A 20,865-nucleotide genomic window follows, 5' to 3' on the forward strand; every position below is an offset into this window, starting at 1 on the left:
AGGGCGAAGACAACTTTATTTTCATATTAATACTAAAATATTATTTGTCTGTTTCCTTCTCTTTTTCTTTTGGGGGGGGCGGCGCGTGGCTTGGGGGATCTTAGGTCCCCGACCAGGGATTGAACCCAGGCCCTTGGAAGTGAAAGTGTAGAGTCCTAACCACTGGACCGCCAGGGAATTCCTGTCTGTTCCCCTCTCTCTTACAAGCATACGGTAGAATTTTCTAGAAGCTATATGACACAATCATTTGACAGTTAATGGTATGTGTGCTTATGTACTCTTCTGTTTTAAACATTTCTTGTTTGAGTTTCTAATATGATAAATGTCTATGGATATAATCCAAATAAGCAAAATCTCTAATACAGTAAACATCAATAGATAAAATCCACATAAATAATTTGAAGAGTGTAAAATATGAGAATTGCTATGCTTTTGTGATCTCATTCAGTCTCATGGTTTAAGTACCATCCAAATATCATTTGATGACTCACAAATATATAATTCTAGCTTGGACATCTCACCTGAATTCTGACTTGAAGCTCCAACTGCTTAGATATATCCATACTTGGCTGTCTAAGAGGAATGTCAAATGTAACATCTCAAAATCTCCTGTCTTCCTCCAACTGCTACTCTCAGTGTTGTTTTATATATATATATATATATATATATATATATCTTCATTGGAGTATAACTGCTTTACAATGTTGTGTTAGTTTCTGCTGCACAACAAAGTGAATCAGCTATACGTATACATATATCCCCATATCCGCTCCCTCTTGAGCCTCCCTCCCACCCTCCCTATCCCACCCCTCCAGGTGGTCAAAAAGTATAGAGCTGATCTCCCTGTGCTATGCAGCTGCTTCCCACTAGCTATCTATTTTACATTTGGTAGTGTATATATGTCGATGCTACTCTATCACTTCATCCCAGCTTCCCCTTCCCCTTCTGCGTCCTCAAGTCCATTCTCTATGTCTGCATCTTTATTCCTGCCCTGCCACTAGATTCATCAGTATCGTTTTTTTAGATTCCATATATGTCCGTTAGCATATGGTATTTGTTTTTCTCTTTCTGACTTACTTCACTCTGTATGACAGACTCTAGGTCCATCCAGCTCATTACAAATAACTCAATTTCGTTTCTTTTTATGGCTGAGTAATATTCCATTGTATATATGTGCCACATCTTCTTTATCCATTCATCGGTCAAAGAACACTTAGGTTGCTTCCACGTTCTGGCTATTTTAAATAGAGCTGCAATGAACATTGTGGTACATGACTCTTTTTGAATTATGGTTTTCTCAGGGTATATGCCCAGTCGTGGGATTGCTGGGTCATATGGTAGTTCTATTTGTAGTTTTTTAAGGAACCTCCATACTGTTCTCCATAGTGGCTGTACCAATTCACATTCCCACCAACCAGCAGTGCAAGAGTGTTCCCTTTTCTCCACACTCTCTCCAGCATTTATTGTTTCTAGATTTTTTGATGATGGCCATTCTGACAGGTGTGAGGTGATACCTCATTGTGGTTTTGATTTGTATTTCCTTAATGGTTAGTGATTGAGTACCTTTTCATGTGTTTGTTGGCCATCTGTATGTCTACTTTGGAGAAATGTCCATTTGTTTCTGAGAAAATGGTAATTCTTTTTTTTTGGTAGCCTTTCCCCCTGGAGTCTGGCCACGTCTCACTTTCTACATCAGTCACACCCTGATCCAGCTCATCTGCACTTCTTCCCTGAATCTTCACAATAATCAGACTCCATTCTTCTGTCCTTGCCTCCTTTCAGGCCCTAGTCAACACAGCAGCTGGAACAGTCCCCTTAAACATGAATCAGATTTTATACCTATACTCACAGCTCCTCAACTGTCTTTACACATAGCCCAGAGTCTAACACCTTCATGGGGGTTGGTCTTCCCTGCCCCATGAACCTCTGTCCTCAACTCCTACCACTCTGCTCTTTGACCCCTCAGTTCCAACCACACTGGCCTCCTTGCTGCTCCTTCAACACCACAAGCATCTTGTCTCCTCAAGACCTTTGCTCTTGCTCTTCACTCTGTCTACAATTCCTATTCCTTTCAGATATCCACGTCTTGTTCCCTTCTTTCTTGCACGTTTCAGCTCAAATATCACATTACCAGTGAATCTATCCTTGACCATCCAGTTTAAGAAGGCCACAGCCCAGCACTCCCTAGTCCTTGCACTCTGTCTTATTTTTCCTATAGAACACAGCACCATCTGATCAACAGTATATTACTTTCTTTTTTACTGTTACTTCCCCAGAAGGTGGCATCCGTGTCTATTTGGTTCATTGCTGAATACGCAGAAACTAGTCCAATGCCTAGAACATAAAATGTAGTATTGTTTGATGAATGAATGATGAATATTATATGCCTTTTAATATTCTATAAAGATAAGTAGGGCCTGTTATATAATTTTCAACTTTTATATTTAGGGTAGATAAAGGGAGGAAACCTTTTGAGACTGGTCCTTAGCTACACAAGGACTCTAGTTTTTCCCTGATTAAGTCTGATGAAAGTCCACTTAAAACACCTCTTCTAAGTATGGGGTCAAAATAACCTAAGGGCAGCAGGTCATCAAAAGACTAGCTGGGTTAGCTTCATAGTCGAAGGGAGACATTATTACTCCACTTATACCATTTTTGCCATGGTCATTAATAAGTAAGGCATTTTCCTTCTTTTTGAAGAAATCACTACCACTTTGATCATTAGTACTCTGCAACGTTCAAATATAATATAGACATTAGACAAAAGGGGAAGACGAGGCAGGAGCTGGGTTTAACCAGCCTCACCAGAGGATTGTTAACCCTCCTGCCCTAACAAGAGGCCCAGGCATCTCTGGGGCAGGCAAAGTGGTGAACTGGGCTCTCTCAGTTGATCCTGTTGGCTTTTACTTACATGAGTTTTCTCATCTGTCACCTCACTTGATGATTCTGTTTCCTGGTTCTCCTTTCCTCAGTAGCATTTTTTCTTGACTACTTATTTCAAAGGTTTTTTAAAATTTAATTTCTTCTTCTTTCCTTCATAATCCTACACTCTTCACTACATCCTTATTACATGCTTTATTTATTGACTGGTCAGTTTGTACAGTGCTATAGGTAGCCAAATATTTTCCCTTCTAGGAGACAATTTTGGATTTAATTTCTTCAAAGTAAAATTGACTTCATTTATTCACTCATTCATTTTTTTCGTGTCAGGCTCTGTTCTGGGAGCTGAGGGTAAAAGAGAGGACAAAATAGACAAATATCTTGCCCTCAGGAAGTTTAATTCTAATGAGGGAAATAAACAGTATATGAGATAAACTAAAAAGATATATAATGTTGGACAGTGATAAGTACTAAGGACAAAAATAATGCAGAGAAGAGAGACAGAGTTTTGGGTAGGCATTGCAGTTTTAGATATGGTGGCAGAGAAGCCTTTGGTGAGAAAGTGATTTTGTAGAAAGATCAGAGGAAGTGAGGGAGTGAAGCACAGTTACTGGGAAAAATGCTTCACAGGCCGACTGAATAACAAAGTTTAAGGACCCAATTTGGAAATATACCTGGACTGTTCAAGGAGCAGCAAAGAAGATAATGTGACTGGACTGAAATGAATAAAAATGAGGAGTAGAGGAGGAGGTGAAGGACATGAAGGGGGCCAACACTTAGAGGACTTTAAGTGAGAATTTGGGTTTATACTTTCAGGAAGATGAGAGGCCATTGGAGGAATGACAACGTCCGCATTACATTTTACTAAGTGCTGTGCTGATAATGGACTATGATGGTGGCGGGGGAGGTCAGGGAAAGAGGATGGAGGGAGTCAGGGAGACGTTTAAGAGACCACTGCAAAAATCTAGGTGATAGACAATGTTGTTTATAGTGAAGGGCTCACGAGTTGCCGGGTTCTAGATTTATTCAGAGGTCAAAATCAACAGGATTTGCTGACATACTGACTGTAGGTATGAGAGGCAGAAAGGAGTCAAAGATGACCCCAAAATTAAAAACAAAAAGCTTGGTATACCTAATGTGATATTTCACCTAATATGTTAGCTTTGTAAAAGGACGATGTTTGTAGGCCTTTTGTGAATTTTTCTTTCTACTGCTACGTGATTTTAACACGTTGTGTTCTATTTCTATGTATGTACGTATGAAATAGAAGTTTGAACCAGTATAATATGGTGAATGACCCTCTGTACAAGTTTCCCTTGATAAAAAGTACATAATAATATGGTTTTAGGAAACAAGTAAGTAAATGTATGTGAGAGGAAAGAGTTTGGATTTTCATTTATATTTTTTTAAAATGTTTTTTCCTTTGTCATTTTTTTTTAATGTTGAAGCTTCTTTTAATTTATTTTTATTTATTTATTTTTTTTGGCTGTGTTGGGTCTTCGTTTCTGTGCGAGGGTTTTCTCTAGTTGTGGCAAGCGGGGGCCACTCTTCATCGCGGTGCGCGGGCCTCTCACTGTCGTGGCCTCTCTTGTTGCAGAGCACAGGCTCCAGACGTGCAGGCTCAGTAGTTGTGGCTCACGGGCCTAGCTGCCCCGTGGCATGTGGGATCTTCCCAGACCAGGGCTCGAACCCGTGTCCCCTGCATTAGCAGGCAGATTCTCAACCGCTGTGCCACCAGGGAAGCCCTCATTTATATTTTATTCCATGCTCTGGAGGTAATGTAAGAGTCAAGATTAAAATGTAATATTTTATATCGGGGTATTGTTATGAACTGAATTGTGTTCCTCAGAATCATATGTTGAAGTCCCAATGTCCCACGTAACTGTATTTGGAGATAAGACGTTTACGGAGGTAATTAAGGTTAAATGAGGTCATAAGAGTAGGACCCTAATGCTAGGGCTGGTGTCCTTTACAAGAAGAGGAGAAGACACCAGAGTTCACTCTCTCTCTCCCTCTCTCTCTCTGTGCATCTGTGCCAAGGAAAAGCCTTGTGAGGACACAGCAAGAAATCTGGAAGCCAGGAAGAGAGCATTCACCAGGAACTGAATCATCTGACACCATGATCTGGGACTTCGTAAGATCAAAACTGTGAGAAAATAAATTTCCATTGTTTATGTCTATGGTATTTTATTATGACAGCCCAAGCTGATAAACATAGGTATGAACCTTTTTGCTGCTCCTTATAAATGAGAGATAGCCTGTGTCACTCAATACATGACTATGGTTTTAAGAGTAGTACCATTTCTTTCTCCCCCATTCACACAAACCAGTGAGACGGATGTTGTTTTAGGGATAACCTCCATTTCAGTTACTTTGTCTTTTCATATATTTCAGCCATTGACTAACTTCAGGACTTAAATCACTATTAGTAACAGATTGTGTTAATACACTTCATAGAGATTCTGATTTAGCAGATCTGCAAAAGGGTCCCCACATTTGAATTTCTAACAAACACCTCTGATGATTCTGACCACGCTTTGAAAAACACCAAGATAAAGTTATTTCCACATAACTCTTCGAAATACCATGCATAGTGGACCTTATTACATGTCCTTCATGACTATTCCCAGGGATTGCCAGTAGGGTTTATAAGTAACTATGAAACACTTCACAAGAGGTCAAGGTTTACTAAGAATCCAGATAGGACAGAGCTAAAACCAACACTGCTTTAAGGGTTTACCATTTTAGTACACTTATGACTCCTACAAGGTACTTGCTGACACTACCACCTCCTATTTCTAGAACGGCTCAGTTAAGTCTTTATTTTTAAGTTCACATTACTAAGTCAGAAACATTATGTACAACTTTGGTGGGGCATATTCCTGGGTGTCAAGTTCTCCATTTATGAAAAGAATATGATTCAATTTGTGCTACCCCATAATAGCAACGTTGTAAAGGAGTCAAGGGGTGAGCCAGCTTTGAGAAAAATAGAGAGGTGGCTGGTAATAGACTGGGAACAGGGAAAGCAGGCCTGCTTTGAGATGGGAAGTGTTTTAGCTCCTGGTCTCCTAGCGCATGCGCTTAGTTCATTCTGTCCCCGTCTCCCACACCCTTCCCACCTTCTTAGCTTACAGATCCTCCCTCCTTAATCTTTGTAGTATAAGCATCCATGTGGTGGTGACTAATAGGAGTCTTACGTAGAACTCCAGAGCTAACAAGGGTTGAAGGACAGAGCCATCCACAAGGCAAGAATCTTGAATACACACATCCTAAAACGCTCTGCTGCATGACATCACCATGGCCCTGACATTTGCAAGCAACCTGATTCAGACATTGGTCCTCACTGGAATGTGTTCATGACCTGGATTTTATTCTGAGGGATAGTAGGGAACAGAGAAGAATGAGGCTTGGGGACGCGGTAAGACCCTAGCCTATGCTGGGCAAGAACAATATTTTTTTGAAAGGCAGTTTAGATTTTATTTATTTTGGTAAAGTTAATGATTTGTTAAGTGTTAGATAAGCACTGCACCGTCTCCCATGTAGATGTACCAGAAATTAAAATATGCTCCCACATAAGCAACACTAAGCCAGAAAATAGGTCACAATAGACCTTGTCATTAAAAAAATGCTCATTTATGAAAAGGTAGGCATTCTAGTACACAAACAAATTCATTTCCCTGGGGAAAAAAAAAAAAAAAACTATTAGCAGTTCGTAAATCTGTCCCCTGCGTCTCAGTAAAACAGGCAATCACATTCCTAAGACAGAACTTTAGACTAATACTTATATCAAGTCTCTCTCTTAAAGAAAAGAAAGTAGAAAACAAGTAAAAGCCCTGGATATTGATAATACTGGGGTTTTTATCCTGGCCTTCAAGGAAGCTGCTTCGCTCCCAGCTGGCATCGCTCCTCAAGCAGAGCTCCCCCTCCACCGTTTACTACTTCCTGCTTCTCTCTCTGCAATCTCACAAGGCACAAAGTTGTTAAATCTGTCCTCCTTCACATAAAAACGAAATCCAAATTCAAACTGCATCTCTTTCCAAAGAGAATTTCGAGAGCGGAGAAGTGGTTACTTTTGGCAATAGGCCTTCCAGAATCTTCTGTGCATCTCACATAGGGTTAATTATGGCAGGATGCAACAGTGATCAATACTTTTTTTTTGAACTGAGAAGAGGTTGTGTCCACATGGGAGCCAGCTACAAAGAGAATGGTGTTTGGAATGGTGCATGGCTTTGCACAGTTCCATGCAAATAGGCTGTCGGGTTACGAGGATGAGACACACTTACGGTACTCCCATTCCAAAGCTGATTTCTCATTTAGCTTTGGAATAATGAGATTTCATACCCCACAGAGGTAGTGGCGATCCAGGCAGCTGGCAAAGCTGATCGTTTCTAATTTAATCTGTGCAGTGAGCTGACTGGGACCCTACCTTTTGTCCCTGCACATCTGTCGTGATGTGGTCGGCTTCCCCATCCTCAATCTCCCCCATCTTCACGACACTGACTTGTATGGTGCCAACAACCTTGCCACCATCTGAAGTTCTGCAATCAAAAATAAAGGAAGCGGAAAGGTGAGAATCATCTCTTCCCTGAAAGTATGTCCAAACATGTTTGTTTCTGAAAACCACTAACACCGCTCTTTACCTGCGTTGCTTGTAATGAACAAATCTGCTTAAAATACATTGAAACCTGTTACTAGAATCACGAATTGGTGTGGTAAGTGCACGAAGCTACCTCATGAAGGTTAAACCATCTCACGGCTCTCAGGAGGAGCCGCCAAGATCATGGATCCGTGCCCTGTTTGGTAACCCCTTGTCACTACAACGGCATCAGCCATGGCTCCTCTATACCAATCGCATGGGATATTGTGCTCATCTATTACAGAAACTACAGCTGAATAAAACAGAAGAGAGTACAGATAACCCTATATTCCTCTATGACCCGGCCATCGGCTGTAACATCTGATTTTGTGCCTTTTCATTTTTCTTTCTCAGAGACCAGGTAAAGAAGATTCTCTCCCAGCAAACATCAGAAAATCACAGTACATGAAGACAGAAATTAACCACCGAGATCATTTAGGATGACCCATTACTTTTTCAGATAAAGAAACTGAGATTCATGAAGATAGAAAGACTCATGCATGGAAACAAACTGGCAAAGCCAGAAACCCAGGTTTTTATCTTCTTTAAGTCTGTTGGTCATTGAACAACTCTTCTCAACTCAATGATGATGAAAATTTTATTATTAAGATTTTCCTCATCATCACTGTCATCAACATACAAACTTTATGACAATAATAATGAAAACCTAAAATAAAATTAACAACCACCATCCTTTAAGATTCTCAAATTTTCTTTTCTGGGCAAGAAAATATACAGAATAAATGTTGGCATCATGTCATGGGAACACTGTAATACATAATGATATTCTTCCCTTGCACCTTTTTTTAAGATAGGTAGCAAGTCACCCATTGGTATGGGGTGTTGCTGTAACCTATATCTAAGCCTAACTGACCAAGCGACACTTCATTTTCCTTATTTAGTCATTTTATATTCTTTTTGAAAAAAAATTTTTTATTATGGAAATTTCCAAACACACATCAAAGTCGAGGTGAGTACAGTGAACCTCCACATACCCATCACCACCCACCTTCAACAATTCCCAGCATTCTGCCTTTCTTGTTTCATCCATCCACTGGCCCTTCCCCAACTTTGTTTTTTTTAACATCTTTATTGGAGTATAATTGCTTTACAATGGTGTGTTAGTTTCTGCTGTATAACAAAGTGAATCAGCAATACATATACATATATCCCCATATACCCTCCCTCTTGCGTCTCCCTCCCTCCCACGCTCCCTATCCCACCCCTCTAGGTGGTCACAAAGCACTGAGCTGATCTCCCTGTGCTATGCGGCTGCTTCCCACTAGCTATCTATTTTACATTTGGTAGTATATATAAGTCCATGCCACTCTCTCACTTCGTCCCAGCTTACCCTTCCCCCTCCCCATATCCTCAAGTTCATTCTCCACGTCTGCATCTTTATTCCTGTCCTGCCCCTAAGTTCTTTATAACAATTTTTTTTCTTTTTTCTTTTTTAGATTCCATATATATATGTTAGCATATATATATGTGTTATGTGTTAGCATATGGTATTTGTTTTTCTGTTTCTGACTTACTTCACTCTGTATGACAGACTGTAGGTCCATCCACCTCACTACAAATAACTCAATTTCATTTCTTTTTATTGCTGCGTAATATTCCACCATATATATGTGCCACATCTTCTTTATCCATTCATCTGTTGATGGACACTTAGGTTGCTTCCATGTCCTGACTATTGTAAATAGAGCTGCAATGAACTTTTTGGTACATGACTCTTTTTGAATTATGGTTTTCTCAGGGTATATGCCCAGTAGTGGGATTGCTGGGTCGTATGGTAGTTCTATTTTTAGATTTTTAAGGAAGCTCCATACTGTTCTCCATGGTGGCTGTATCAATTTACATTCCCACCAACAGTGCAAGAGGGCTCCCTTTTCTCCACACCCTCTCCAGCATTTATTGTTTGTAGATTTTTTGATAATGGCCATTCTGACTGGTGTGAAGTGATACCTCATTGTAGTTTTGATTTGCATTTCTCTAATGATCAGTGATGTTGAGCATCCTTTCATGTGTTTGTTGGCAATCTGTGTATCTTCTTTGGAGAAATGTCTATTTAGGTCTTCTGCCCATTTTTGGATTGGGTTGTTTGTTTTTTTGATAGTGAGCTGCATGAGCTGCTTGTAAATTTTGGAGATTAATCCTTTGTCAGTTGCTTCATTTTTTAAATTTGTGTTTAACTTTAATCTGAATATGAACGGTGTCTTTCAACCAATTCCTTCAAAATGTCACTATTTTATTACTGGAGGTGTCAGAAAAGAGGAATAGGAAAATTAGTATAAGTAGTTTACTAAAATGCTAATTAAAACAATAAGTTAGGCGAAAAGGAAACCCAATTGTTACCAGATCATAGGAAGATTTTTCTCAAAATATATAAAGTACAAATTTAAACACATCTTTTGAATTATGATTTTAAGAAAACCGAAATAGAAAAACTCTGGTGACATATACATAGCTAATGTCATGATGTAATAAAATAAAGATTATGTACATAGAAAAATACAAGTGGTTTACTTAAATAGTATATTAAGGTTCTTACTAAAATATAAAATAAAATGCTTCTTGGTGATTTTTAAGTCAGTGTAAATCATAATATTGACTCAATTATTTTAAATTAACAGAAAACTTAAGCATTCATTACAAAGAAGATGTGTATACAGATGACAGTATAATCTATGATTTTGTAAAAAACTACATTAGCTTCAATTCTGGGATGATTTTAACAATTAATTATACCATTTTCCTACTTGAAATGACATAATAACTTGTCATAAATCATGATTTGACATATCTCTGTACAATTCTTTAGTACCCGATAGTGAAACAGATATTTTAATAAAAGCCCTGGTTCTACTCACAGGTTTTTCTAGAAATTTGCAGACTTCTTTTTCCCCCAAACTGATACTCAATAACAATTAAAGACACTTTTTTTTCTCATAGGCATTGTGTAAAATTTTTGCTGGAGCAAACTGAGCTTAATTTCTAGGTATACAAAGCTTAGGTTTAATGTTTCAAATTTTTTCATTGACTAAAGCAAATAATGTCATAATGATTTGAATGAGAGGATAGATTTATCACACCCTCTCCCAGGACTGGGTAATAAACCAACACATGCAATAACAGTTAAAAGTGTGAACTCAGGAGTTTGAGTTATCTGCTAGCTTCATGACCTTGGACAAGACACTTAACCATGTGAAACTTTGTAAAATGGAGATGATAATTTTGTTTTAAGGATTACATTGTGACACGATTTATGTCAAGTTCTCAGCACAATGACTTACACAAAATAAGTGCTTCTTCCTACCCCCGCTTCATCCCAGTAGTAGTAGTAGCAGTATCAACAGAATTGCTATTGTCATTAATGTATTATATTTCATTCAATTCTCTTTAGAAATTTTACTAAAATGGGCATCTAAGACTATAGTAAAAGATTATAGGATTTCAGGACACATGCATTTCAAGAGTGATTAAGTGCTCATTAGAGGTACAAAGACTTAGTAATGACAGATGATGTTATAAAGCTTACATTCCTAGAAGTGCAAAGCACACAAGTTTATAACCAGTTACAATACAAAGTGAACCTTTCAAAGTGCCAAAGGTAGATGAAGAAGCAATGCACCATGGGAGTATGGGAGTAAGCTTCCGAACTCTAGCTTTATTTATTCCCTTTAAAAAAGCTTCTGGCTGCTTTTTAAATACAGGCATATCTTGTTTTATTGTGCTTTATTTTATTGTGCTTTGCTTTTTTGGAGCTTCACAGATATTGTGTTTGTTTTTTTACAAATTGAACGTTCGTGGGAACCCTACGTTGAGCAGGTCTATCAGTGCCATCCTTTCTAAAAGCATTTGCTCACTGTGCCTCTGTGTCACATTAGATATAGGGACACTAGAGAGATTCTAAAACCTTTTTTTTTTTTCACAAACCATTTTGGATAAGAATCTCTGAGTACCCTAAATCATGCTTCTTCCCCTGAGATTTGTGGGAGACAGAATGGGGAATTCAGGTTATAAACTTAAGAACTAAACACAAGACACCCCAAATCATGGGTCATCCTGTCAGTGAACTGCAATGTGAAATGTAGAAGCTGTTTCCTATTTATTCTGTAACAACTGACAACCCACAGACCATGGATATTCAAGACACTTCTCTTCAATCAGGACAGTCACAACTGAAATACCTATTTCATGTTTCCAAAGGCTGTTTCAAAGGTGATTTCAAAAAAATTTAGAAAAAAATCATTCTTAAGTGATTAATGATGCTTTCAATTAATCACCCATCAAGTTCAGGAGGCTACTACTAATTGCTTAACCATTATTCATCACCAAAATTGCACTAACTTTTATCTAATAGAAATTCATCCTCTCTGCATGGGAGATATATTGAAGAGACTTCTAGGCTAGGAATCAAAAAACCAATACTCCATCCAGCTCAGCTGCTCACTAGCTATGTGATCAACAACATATTGCTTCAGTTCCCTGGATTTCAGTTTCTGTTACTGCAAAACAAAGAATTGGTCTTTGACAGTTATCATATTAGCACTCAAGCTTCGTGCTCTGACATGGTTGGAATCCATCAGTTGATCTCATCATAGGCATCATAGGCTATCATGGGCTGATACAGCCTTGGGGAAAATCTTGGGCACATCCTAGCCTCTTCTCCTCACTCCCCACCTTCCCCTCCAACCTCTCCCCAAAACAAATGAAGCAAACAAAATGCATGCCAAACCTAGAAAGTAACTTTAACACTTACAGTCAAATACAAGGGCTAGTTTTCCTTATAGTATCCACTGTATACGTATATATTTTACTGCCATTATGGCACTGCAACTTGGCGCTTTCACAAGGATACAAATTTGACTGAACTAAGAAACAAAAGAGGTCTTCGTACACTTTCCTAGCAATTTATATGGCAGTGAGAACAGGCTGCAGTAATAAATAACTATCTCAATCTATAGGAAGAAGAAAAAAAAACTATGTCATTTCACTCTCTTGCCAGGTCATTACCATTGTTTAATGCAGAGAGCTATAAGAGAAGTAAAAGATGAATAGTTCATGGCAGCCACATTATTTCAATCACAACATCAAGCTCCTATTTCCCTCAGCAGGTACACTTAAATATTTAACCATGCCAACAAGATGGAAGGCAGAGAAAGGGAAAATTTCAGCAACGCAAATCTACACTTCCTTATCACTTAGTTTTTCAGCATGCATAATACATTAGTGATTAAGTTTCTTTAAAATCTTCCTTTAAAATAACTCCCCTGGGACTTCGCTGGTGATCCAGTGGTTAACACTTTGCCTTCCAATGCAGGGGATGAGGTTCGATCCCTGGTCGGGGAGCTAAGATCCCACATGCCTTGCGGCCAAAACACCAAAAACATAAAACAGGAACAATATTGTAACAAATTCAATAAAGACTTTAAAAATGGTCCACATCAAAAAAAAAAATCTTAAAAAAAAAAAATTAAAATAACTCCCCTAATGCTTCCTAATGAAATATTCAATTTCACATGCTAAAACTTACAAACATTTTAGAAGACTGAAGGAAAAGGGATGTGAAACAGTCTTCTAACAAAAGACAATTTTTTTTTTTTCTTGCGGTATGCGGGCCTCTCACTGTTGTGGCCTCTCCCGCTGCGGGGCACAGGCTCCAGACGCGCAGGCTCAGCGGCCATGGCTCACGGGCCCAGCCACTCCACGGCATGTGGGATCTTCCCGGACCGGGGCACGAACCCGCGTTCCCTGCATTGGCAGGCGGACTCTCAACCACTGCGCCACCAGGGAAGCCCACAAAAGACAATTTAATGACACTTTTCCTCTAAACTTCTTCACCACCTACTGTACCATCCTTAGTAGAGCAAAAAAAAAAAAAAAAAAAAAAAAAAAAAAAAAAAAAAATCCTATGGAAAGGTTAAAGAGCAACATGTAAATACCTCCTCTATTTTGGAAATGCCACAGAGATACAAATGACTCTGTAAACATCCAGGAGAAAATCGTCATTAGCACTGTTAGGCTTTGTGAATATAAAGTAGTCTTGGGACTAAGCACCGGGATCATCATCTTGGAGACATGCCTGGCATTTAACCCATCTAGACATGTAACTGGGAAGTGAAAATCTCACCTGGACAGAAATATAAGCAAAGGCCATCGGTAAACAAGTGGCACTAACTAACTAACTAAGTGCATTCTGACTCTTTCTGGTGAATACATTCACCTGGCAGTGCTAGATTTACTTTGGTCTCAGAGAAGTGAGAGTTCTACTTAAGTATGCATGCCTGAACACACCTCTATCCTGGCTGAACTTCAAAAATTTCAGAAGCCATAGGATACTTTCAAACTAATATTCAAATAAAACTTTTCAGTAGTTCTTAATATTATAGCTTACACACTCGAAGCTTTAGTCCTTTGTTTTCTCCTCTTTTCTCATTATAAACTTGTCTTCAGAAATTCTGTCCATTATTATGGGATTCAATTGTCACATCTTTGAGGATCTACCACAAACCTATATTTCCTACTCTGACCTGATTTCCTATTCCAGAACTCCAAATTCCTTTCGTCCTGATATAATTGGACATTCTCTAAGCCTGAAACCTAACTAGTCCTCTTCCCAAACCCCAGCTCACATCAGTAGCATATCATTCTCCAAAGACCAAAACCACAGAATATTCCATCTCTACCAGTGCCTCGTCCCTACCATTCAATAAGTCATCAAGCACTACTGATTCTTCCTGTATAATGCCCCTTACATGTATCCCTTCCCAATGGTAACATCCCAATTAGTTTCACCAACTTTCTTTCATTACACTTGAAGAACCTACTTCCCATCTTCTAGAATCTTTCTCTTCCATCCCGTCCATGTCAGATTTCCTTCTTAAGACCTGCTATCACTATTGTATTTTATTTTCTCTGTCAAAATTCCTTAGACATTGCCTAATGCCTACCAAGAGAGTTTGAAGTGTAGACTGTCTTTTAAGACTTGTCCGGAGTTATGGACAGCTCAGTATTTTTGGATCAAACAGATCCGTGTCATCACACACCAGTAAATAATGGAGCATGGTTTAATGGAAAGCACAGTGAACTCTGAGTAACAAAAGTCCTTGGTTACGGTGTTGGCTCTTCAGAGTAAACAACTAGGTGATCATGAGAGGGCAATTCAGCCACTATTAAGATTTACGAGCTATAAAATATGAAGGTAGTAAACCATTCTACTTATCTCACAAGATTTATGTGTCCAAAATTAAAAGATCTTAAAGTTTAAATATAAAAATGCTTTTGTGGGAACTGCCTGGCGGTCCAGTGGTTAGGACTCTCACTGCCGCGCTTTCACTGCCGCCACTGGGTTCAATCCCGGCTCAGGGAACTAAGATCCTGCAAGCGTGGCAAGAAAAAAAAAATGCTTTTGTGTATGGTAATGAGTACAACTGTTATACCATCCGGGACACAAAGTTCCAAGAGCACATCATAGATACGTTGACTACCAGTTTTTCAGACTAATTGGCTTGTAGATTCCTCTTTACTGCTGAAAACAGTACTATCCAAACATGAGTAACTGCCTCAATACAAATAAGCTAAAGAAATCTTTCCCTCCTCATGACTCTATTAAATATACATATATATATATATATATGTAGTGAGCTGTAGTTGGAAACGATTCAATGCTAAATGTAAAATATAAACTATCTCTTTATTTGTTATTCAAATATACATTTTTACTGAAGTATAATTGCTATATAGCAGTATATTAGTTTTGGGTATACAGCACAGTGATTCTATATTTGTGTATATTACGAAATGATCATCACAATAAGTCTAGTTAACATCTATCACCATACACAGTTACAAAAATTTTTTTTCTTGTGATGATAACTTTTAAGATCTACTTTCTTAGCAACTTTCAAATTAACTATGGTTGCAAATGTAGGTCATCTATTCAGTGATCTGAGGATCCAGGCTGATGAAGGCTCTGCCATGTTCACCTTGTGGCATCTAAGGTCTCCAAACAGCAGAAGGGGATAAAAGCATGGAGGAACTCTTATTGGACAGACGCAGAACCGGTGTGCTTTCCTCTCTTTACGATCCAGTGGCCAGAGCTCAGTTACATGGCCACCCCTATCGAATTTGGCAGGTCGGGGGTGGGGTGGGGCAATAGACATTTAAAATAGGGCAAAGACTGCAAATGTTAGTCCCCCTCCTCTTCTTGGGCACACGGCTAGATGACATTTCCAGCGCCTTAAACAGTTCAACTATCTCTTGAAATGTAAGAAATACCCATCTCTTTAAATGTAAGATATACCTCAACAGCAAGGTGAGAAAACATCTTGGCATCTTGTAAATGTCCTTGGATTCACAGGCAACCAAAATTACATTCAAGTTAACAGGTCACCATCATCTGCCCTTTGGGAGATAAGATGCTGCAAGTAAGATAGAGGAAGCTTACTCTACCCTCTTGCACCCACTGGATGAAGCTATAAAACATGGACAGAATGCACAGAGCAGCTGTTTGAGGACTCCAAGTAAACACTGCTGGGAATACTGGGGAAGATTAGAATTTTAAATGCCACTGAACCAGCAATTAGTTTACCATTTTTTCTCCTCTCGTATCTCATGATCTAGACTCAAAACAGCCCCAAGCCCAGAGATGGTCATGGTGTAGACAAAGATAGCTCCAGGAGAAACTCTCTGGTTCTGGCTCAAAGAACAGAACAGAGGTCTCCTAATACTCAGAAGAATGATGAAATCACTTTTTTTTTCCCAATCTCTTGTGTCTCAGCCCCCAAGCAATCCAGTGGTGGCAGCAACAAAAGTGACAGCTTGGAGGAAGTGCAGAAGCCTAAAATTATGAGGAAGGGAAAGTTTCCTCTCTGATTGGAGCTGTGATCCCAAGGGCATGGGATGCATGCCCTTTACTTTTTCTCTCTCTCTTCTCCTACCTCTTGGCCCCAGAAGAGGGTGCAGCTGCAAGGCAGAGAAGGGAAAATCAAACCCCAGCTTTCTGAATGAAGGGTCTTTTGATCTTTTCCTTCCAGGGAATCCACAGGAAATGGGAACATGCCAGAGAGAGTGTAATGAGGAAGGAGCTCAGGAAGGGACTTCTTAATGTCGTTCATGGACTTCTGGGCTTACCTCAAGCTGTGCATGCATGGATCTAAACCACATATCAGATACTCTGAGAAATAATCTATGGACTACACCATCCCCCAGGTCCCGGACTGTCACCTGGGTGACAAATTCGAAGGACAGATACGAATAACACTACAGAAGTTTTGAAAACAGAAGTGATATTGAAACTACAAAGTTTCACAAGACACATGGTCAGCATACAAATATGTAGCAATTAGAAACTGAAATTTTTAAAAAATATATTTATCATTTATAGTAAGTCCAAAACAAAGTACTTAGGTATAGATCCAACCAAAATGTGCACGATCTGTATGCTGAAAACTATAAGAGTTGATGGAAGAAATCAAAAAAGATCTAAATAAATGGTGAGACATACTGTGTTCATATACTGGAAGCCTCAAGTTTATAAAGATGTCGATTTTTCCTAAATTGATCTACAGATTTAAGGCAATACCAATTAAAATCTCAGCAAGATTTTTTGTACATAATGACAAGTTGATTCAAAAAGTTATAAAGACAGGCAGAGTAAACAGAATGGCCCAAGTACTTTTCAGAAAGAAGAAGAAGAATGGAGAAATTGCATCTACTGATTTTTAAGACTTGCTGTAAATCTATAGTAAACAAAACTGTGGTATTGACAAAAGGACAGATATATTGATAAATGAAACAGAGTACACAGAGAATATGGCCAACTGCTTCTGACAAAGTTACAGTCAATGAAATGGAAAAAGAGTAGTCCTTTCAACAAACGGTACTGGAACAATGAGACATCCATTTGGGGAAAAAATGAAATTTTACGTAAACTTCACAACTGAAACAAAAGTTAAAATGGTTCATAGACCTAAATGTAAAACATAAAAATATAAAAAATTTTAAAGGAAGCCATAGGAGAAAAGTCTTCATGAACTGGGCTTCGTCAAATTGTGCTTAAATGTGATACCAAAAGCATGATCTGAAGAAGAAAAAAAATTGATAAATTGAACTTCATCAAAATTGACAACTTTTGCTTTGTTAAAGACACAATGAATGGAAAGACAGGCTACTGACTGGAAGAAAACATTTACAAATCATGTTTCTGACAAAGAACTTGCATCCCAAATACATAAAGAGCCCTCAAAACTCAACAGCAAGAAAATGAACAACATAATAAATAAAAGGGCAAAGTCGAAGAGATGTGTCTCAGAAGAGGATATGCAGATAACAAAGAGACCATGGAAAACTGTTCAACATCACTGTCCATTAGGGAAATGAAAATTAAAAGCATTAGGAGATGTCACACTATATTTTACAATGTCTGGTGAGGATGCAGAGCCATTGAAACTCTCATACACGGCTGGTGGGGAAAACAGTACAGCAGTTTCTAATAGAGTTCAACACACACTTACCATATGACTCAGAAATTCCAATCCTGGGTATTTACCTTAAAGAAATGAAAACTTAGGATCACAGAAAAACCTACACAGGAATATTTTAGCAGCTCCATTCATAATCACTCTAAACTGGAAACAACCAAAATATACTTTCATATGAATGGTGCAACAAACTGTGGTACAGTTTGTTGTGGTACGGTAGCATGGAATACAACTCAGCAATTGAAAAAAAAAAACCTGTTATTGATATGCACAACACCTTGATGAAGTTCAAAGGCATTAGACTGAATAAATGAAGCCAGTCTCAGGAGGATCTGCAATCAATGATTCAATGACTTTTTCAAAAAGCATTTCTCTATGGTGATGGAGAACTCACATCATGGGTGTCAGAGGTCGGTGTGGGTGGAGGCATTCATCAAAGGGGCAGTGGGTGGGTGGGAGTTCCTCTGTGGAGATGGAAGAGATCTGTATCCTGACTGCAGTGGTGGTTACAAGAATCTATACATGTGTTAAAATTCACAGAACTGCACAGCAATAAAAAGTCAATGTTTACTGAATGTAATTTCCAAAACAGAATAAATGAGAAAAGATATAGCCATTTTCGATGATAATGAATGGATAACAAACTATTAGCTATTTAATCTGGGAATACAAAACCAAATGACTGAAAGGCTATTACCTTCCATGTGAACAGAACCTTCTAACTGCTGGCAACATTGATTTGTAATGGTAGAGTCAAAGTGTCAATTTATCCCACGCTTTATGCTTTCAAAGTATCTGCTGACATAGAAATGCCATATGTGAGAGGAACATGTTCCACCTGAACAAGGTGGGGAGGGTATTTCATCAGAGATTGGAGAGAAAAATGCTCTTGCAGGAGGTGCAATGAATTTCCCAAGCCCATGACTCATTCATGGGATAAAACAACTAGCCACCCATGTCTGAATTGACTCATGTTTAGACCTACAAGAGAAACGATTGCTAAGGCTTTTTGTTAATTTATTCTATTCTATTTTATTGTTTGAATTTTAAGAGAAAGAAAAATGTTGAAAGGAAAAGAGCACTATATATATTAAGCAGAGACCATTGGAAGAGGAAGAGAATAGTAGCAAGAAAGGAATTATAGGAGGTTATACATAAATGGCTGGGGAAACCCGACTTAATGCTGACATTTTTAAAAGCAAAAAATATGGACATTTTTAAGACCAAGTATAAACAGTCTTGATAGACAGCTAAGCAAAAATTTATTTCTTACTAAAAATGGACATGCTCCGGCAGCAGAAACTCTTTACAAGAATAGTTTGCAAATGTCAAAAAATAAATCAAAAAATTCTGGGCCACTATGAAAACATTCTACTAAAGATAACAGGCATGGAGGATTAGCGGATTTAATTATTAAATAATTAGTATCAAATACTAGTGATGGGTCTATATTTACTATTGAAGTTTTGAATTATTTATATTTTTGCTGGATTTTTTGTGCCATTCGGTTTTATGTAAATTTCTTAATAGTAGGAAATAATGCAAAGGGATTTTTTTAAAGCTAGCATTAAAAGATCAAAGTTAAAGAAAAATCAAAGTTATCCAGTGTATGAACATAACCTTAGAGTATAATGTATTTCAAACCTGTGTGATAAGAAATTCACTAAGCTTTAAATTGTACAGTGAGGCATGTACTCTGAAACCAAACAGTTATTAAGTGCCTCTATTTTTCTGCTGAATTGCATTTAGATTTGTTTTAAATTCTGCAGGTATTAAGTTATAAAATCTTGTGGTTTTTCCAATATTTTTTCTTCATTCTCCTTTAATATGGCAACATTTTTAATGAAAAAAAGAGTCTCCAAAATTATAAATTTCCATAGAAATATAATAAGGTCAAAATGACAGAAAATGTGAATTCACTTACAAACATGTATTAAGCACCTACCATGTTGGAAGCACTGCTCCATGTACCAGAATACAACAGAGAACACCACAAAAATCCCTGTCCTCATGGAGCTTGAATTCTCATGGTAAACAAAAAAATGATACAGATACGATAAGTTCCACGGAGAAAACTTAAGCAAGGTAGGTGAGTGCTGGGTGGGGCTTCTACTTTATAGTCTACATATATATATAATGACTACATATGTATGTATATGCATTAGGAAAGGCTTCTCTAATATGAAGCCATTTGAACAAATACCTAAAGGAGGTAAAAAAAGTGAGCCATATACCTTTCTTAGGGGGAGGTCTTTTCAGGCAGAAGCAGCAGATGGTCCAAACGTCTTGCAGAGGAACACGGTCCCCATATTCAAGGAAGAGCAAAGACCCCATTGTGGCTATTGCTGGGTAGGTGGGGAGAGAGGACTAGAAGACTAAGCCAGAGAGCCACGGATTAATTTTATATTGCTGCATAATGAAGGACCACAAACCCAGTAACTTACAATACCACCCATTTACTATCTCACAGTTTCTACAGATCAGAAGGCAGGCCAGGTCCTCTACTCAGGGTCTCATAGGACTGAAGCCAAGATGTAGGCTGAGCCACACTCCCACGTGGAAACTCTAGGGGAGAATCTACTTCCTAGCTCATTCAGGTTGTTAGTGGAATTTATTTCCTTGTGGCTGTATGACGAAGGTTCCCGTTTTCTTGTTCATCCCATAGTAGGTATGAAGAGTAACCACTTGACAGGGCTGCAGGGGAGACAGCCACCTTCCAGTTAGACAAAGAGAAATGACTGAGGATAGGGGATGGGGTTGAGGAAGAGGCTCAAGGATCAGAATAGAGTCAGGGAGTAGAAGGCACCAGGGCCACAGGAGGGAGTAGACAAACAGGTAAAATGATGGGCGGCCATATGAATG

The 20,865-nt window shown here is 38.5% G+C and overlaps 1 protein-coding gene across 5 annotated transcripts in view; it reads right to left on the bottom strand.

Moving 5' to 3' along the window:
* Nucleotides 1-20,865, bottom strand: part of INPP4B (inositol polyphosphate-4-phosphatase type II B) — a 487,644-nt gene that overhangs the window by 200,873 nt on the left and 265,906 nt on the right. For all 5 annotated transcript variants that reach the window (XM_060012086.1, XM_060012084.1, XM_060012085.1 and 2 more), the window contains one exon: nt 7,307-7,418. In XM_060012086.1, the coding sequence (XP_059868069.1) occupies nt 7,307-7,418 (112 nt within the window). The remainder of the gene's footprint in view (nt 1-7,306; nt 7,419-20,865) is intronic.

The sequence above is a fragment of the Delphinus delphis genome, chromosome 5 (assembly GCF_949987515.2).
Source record: "Delphinus delphis chromosome 5, mDelDel1.2, whole genome shotgun sequence".
NCBI classification, from domain to species: Eukaryota; Metazoa; Chordata; class Mammalia; order Artiodactyla; family Delphinidae; genus Delphinus; species Delphinus delphis.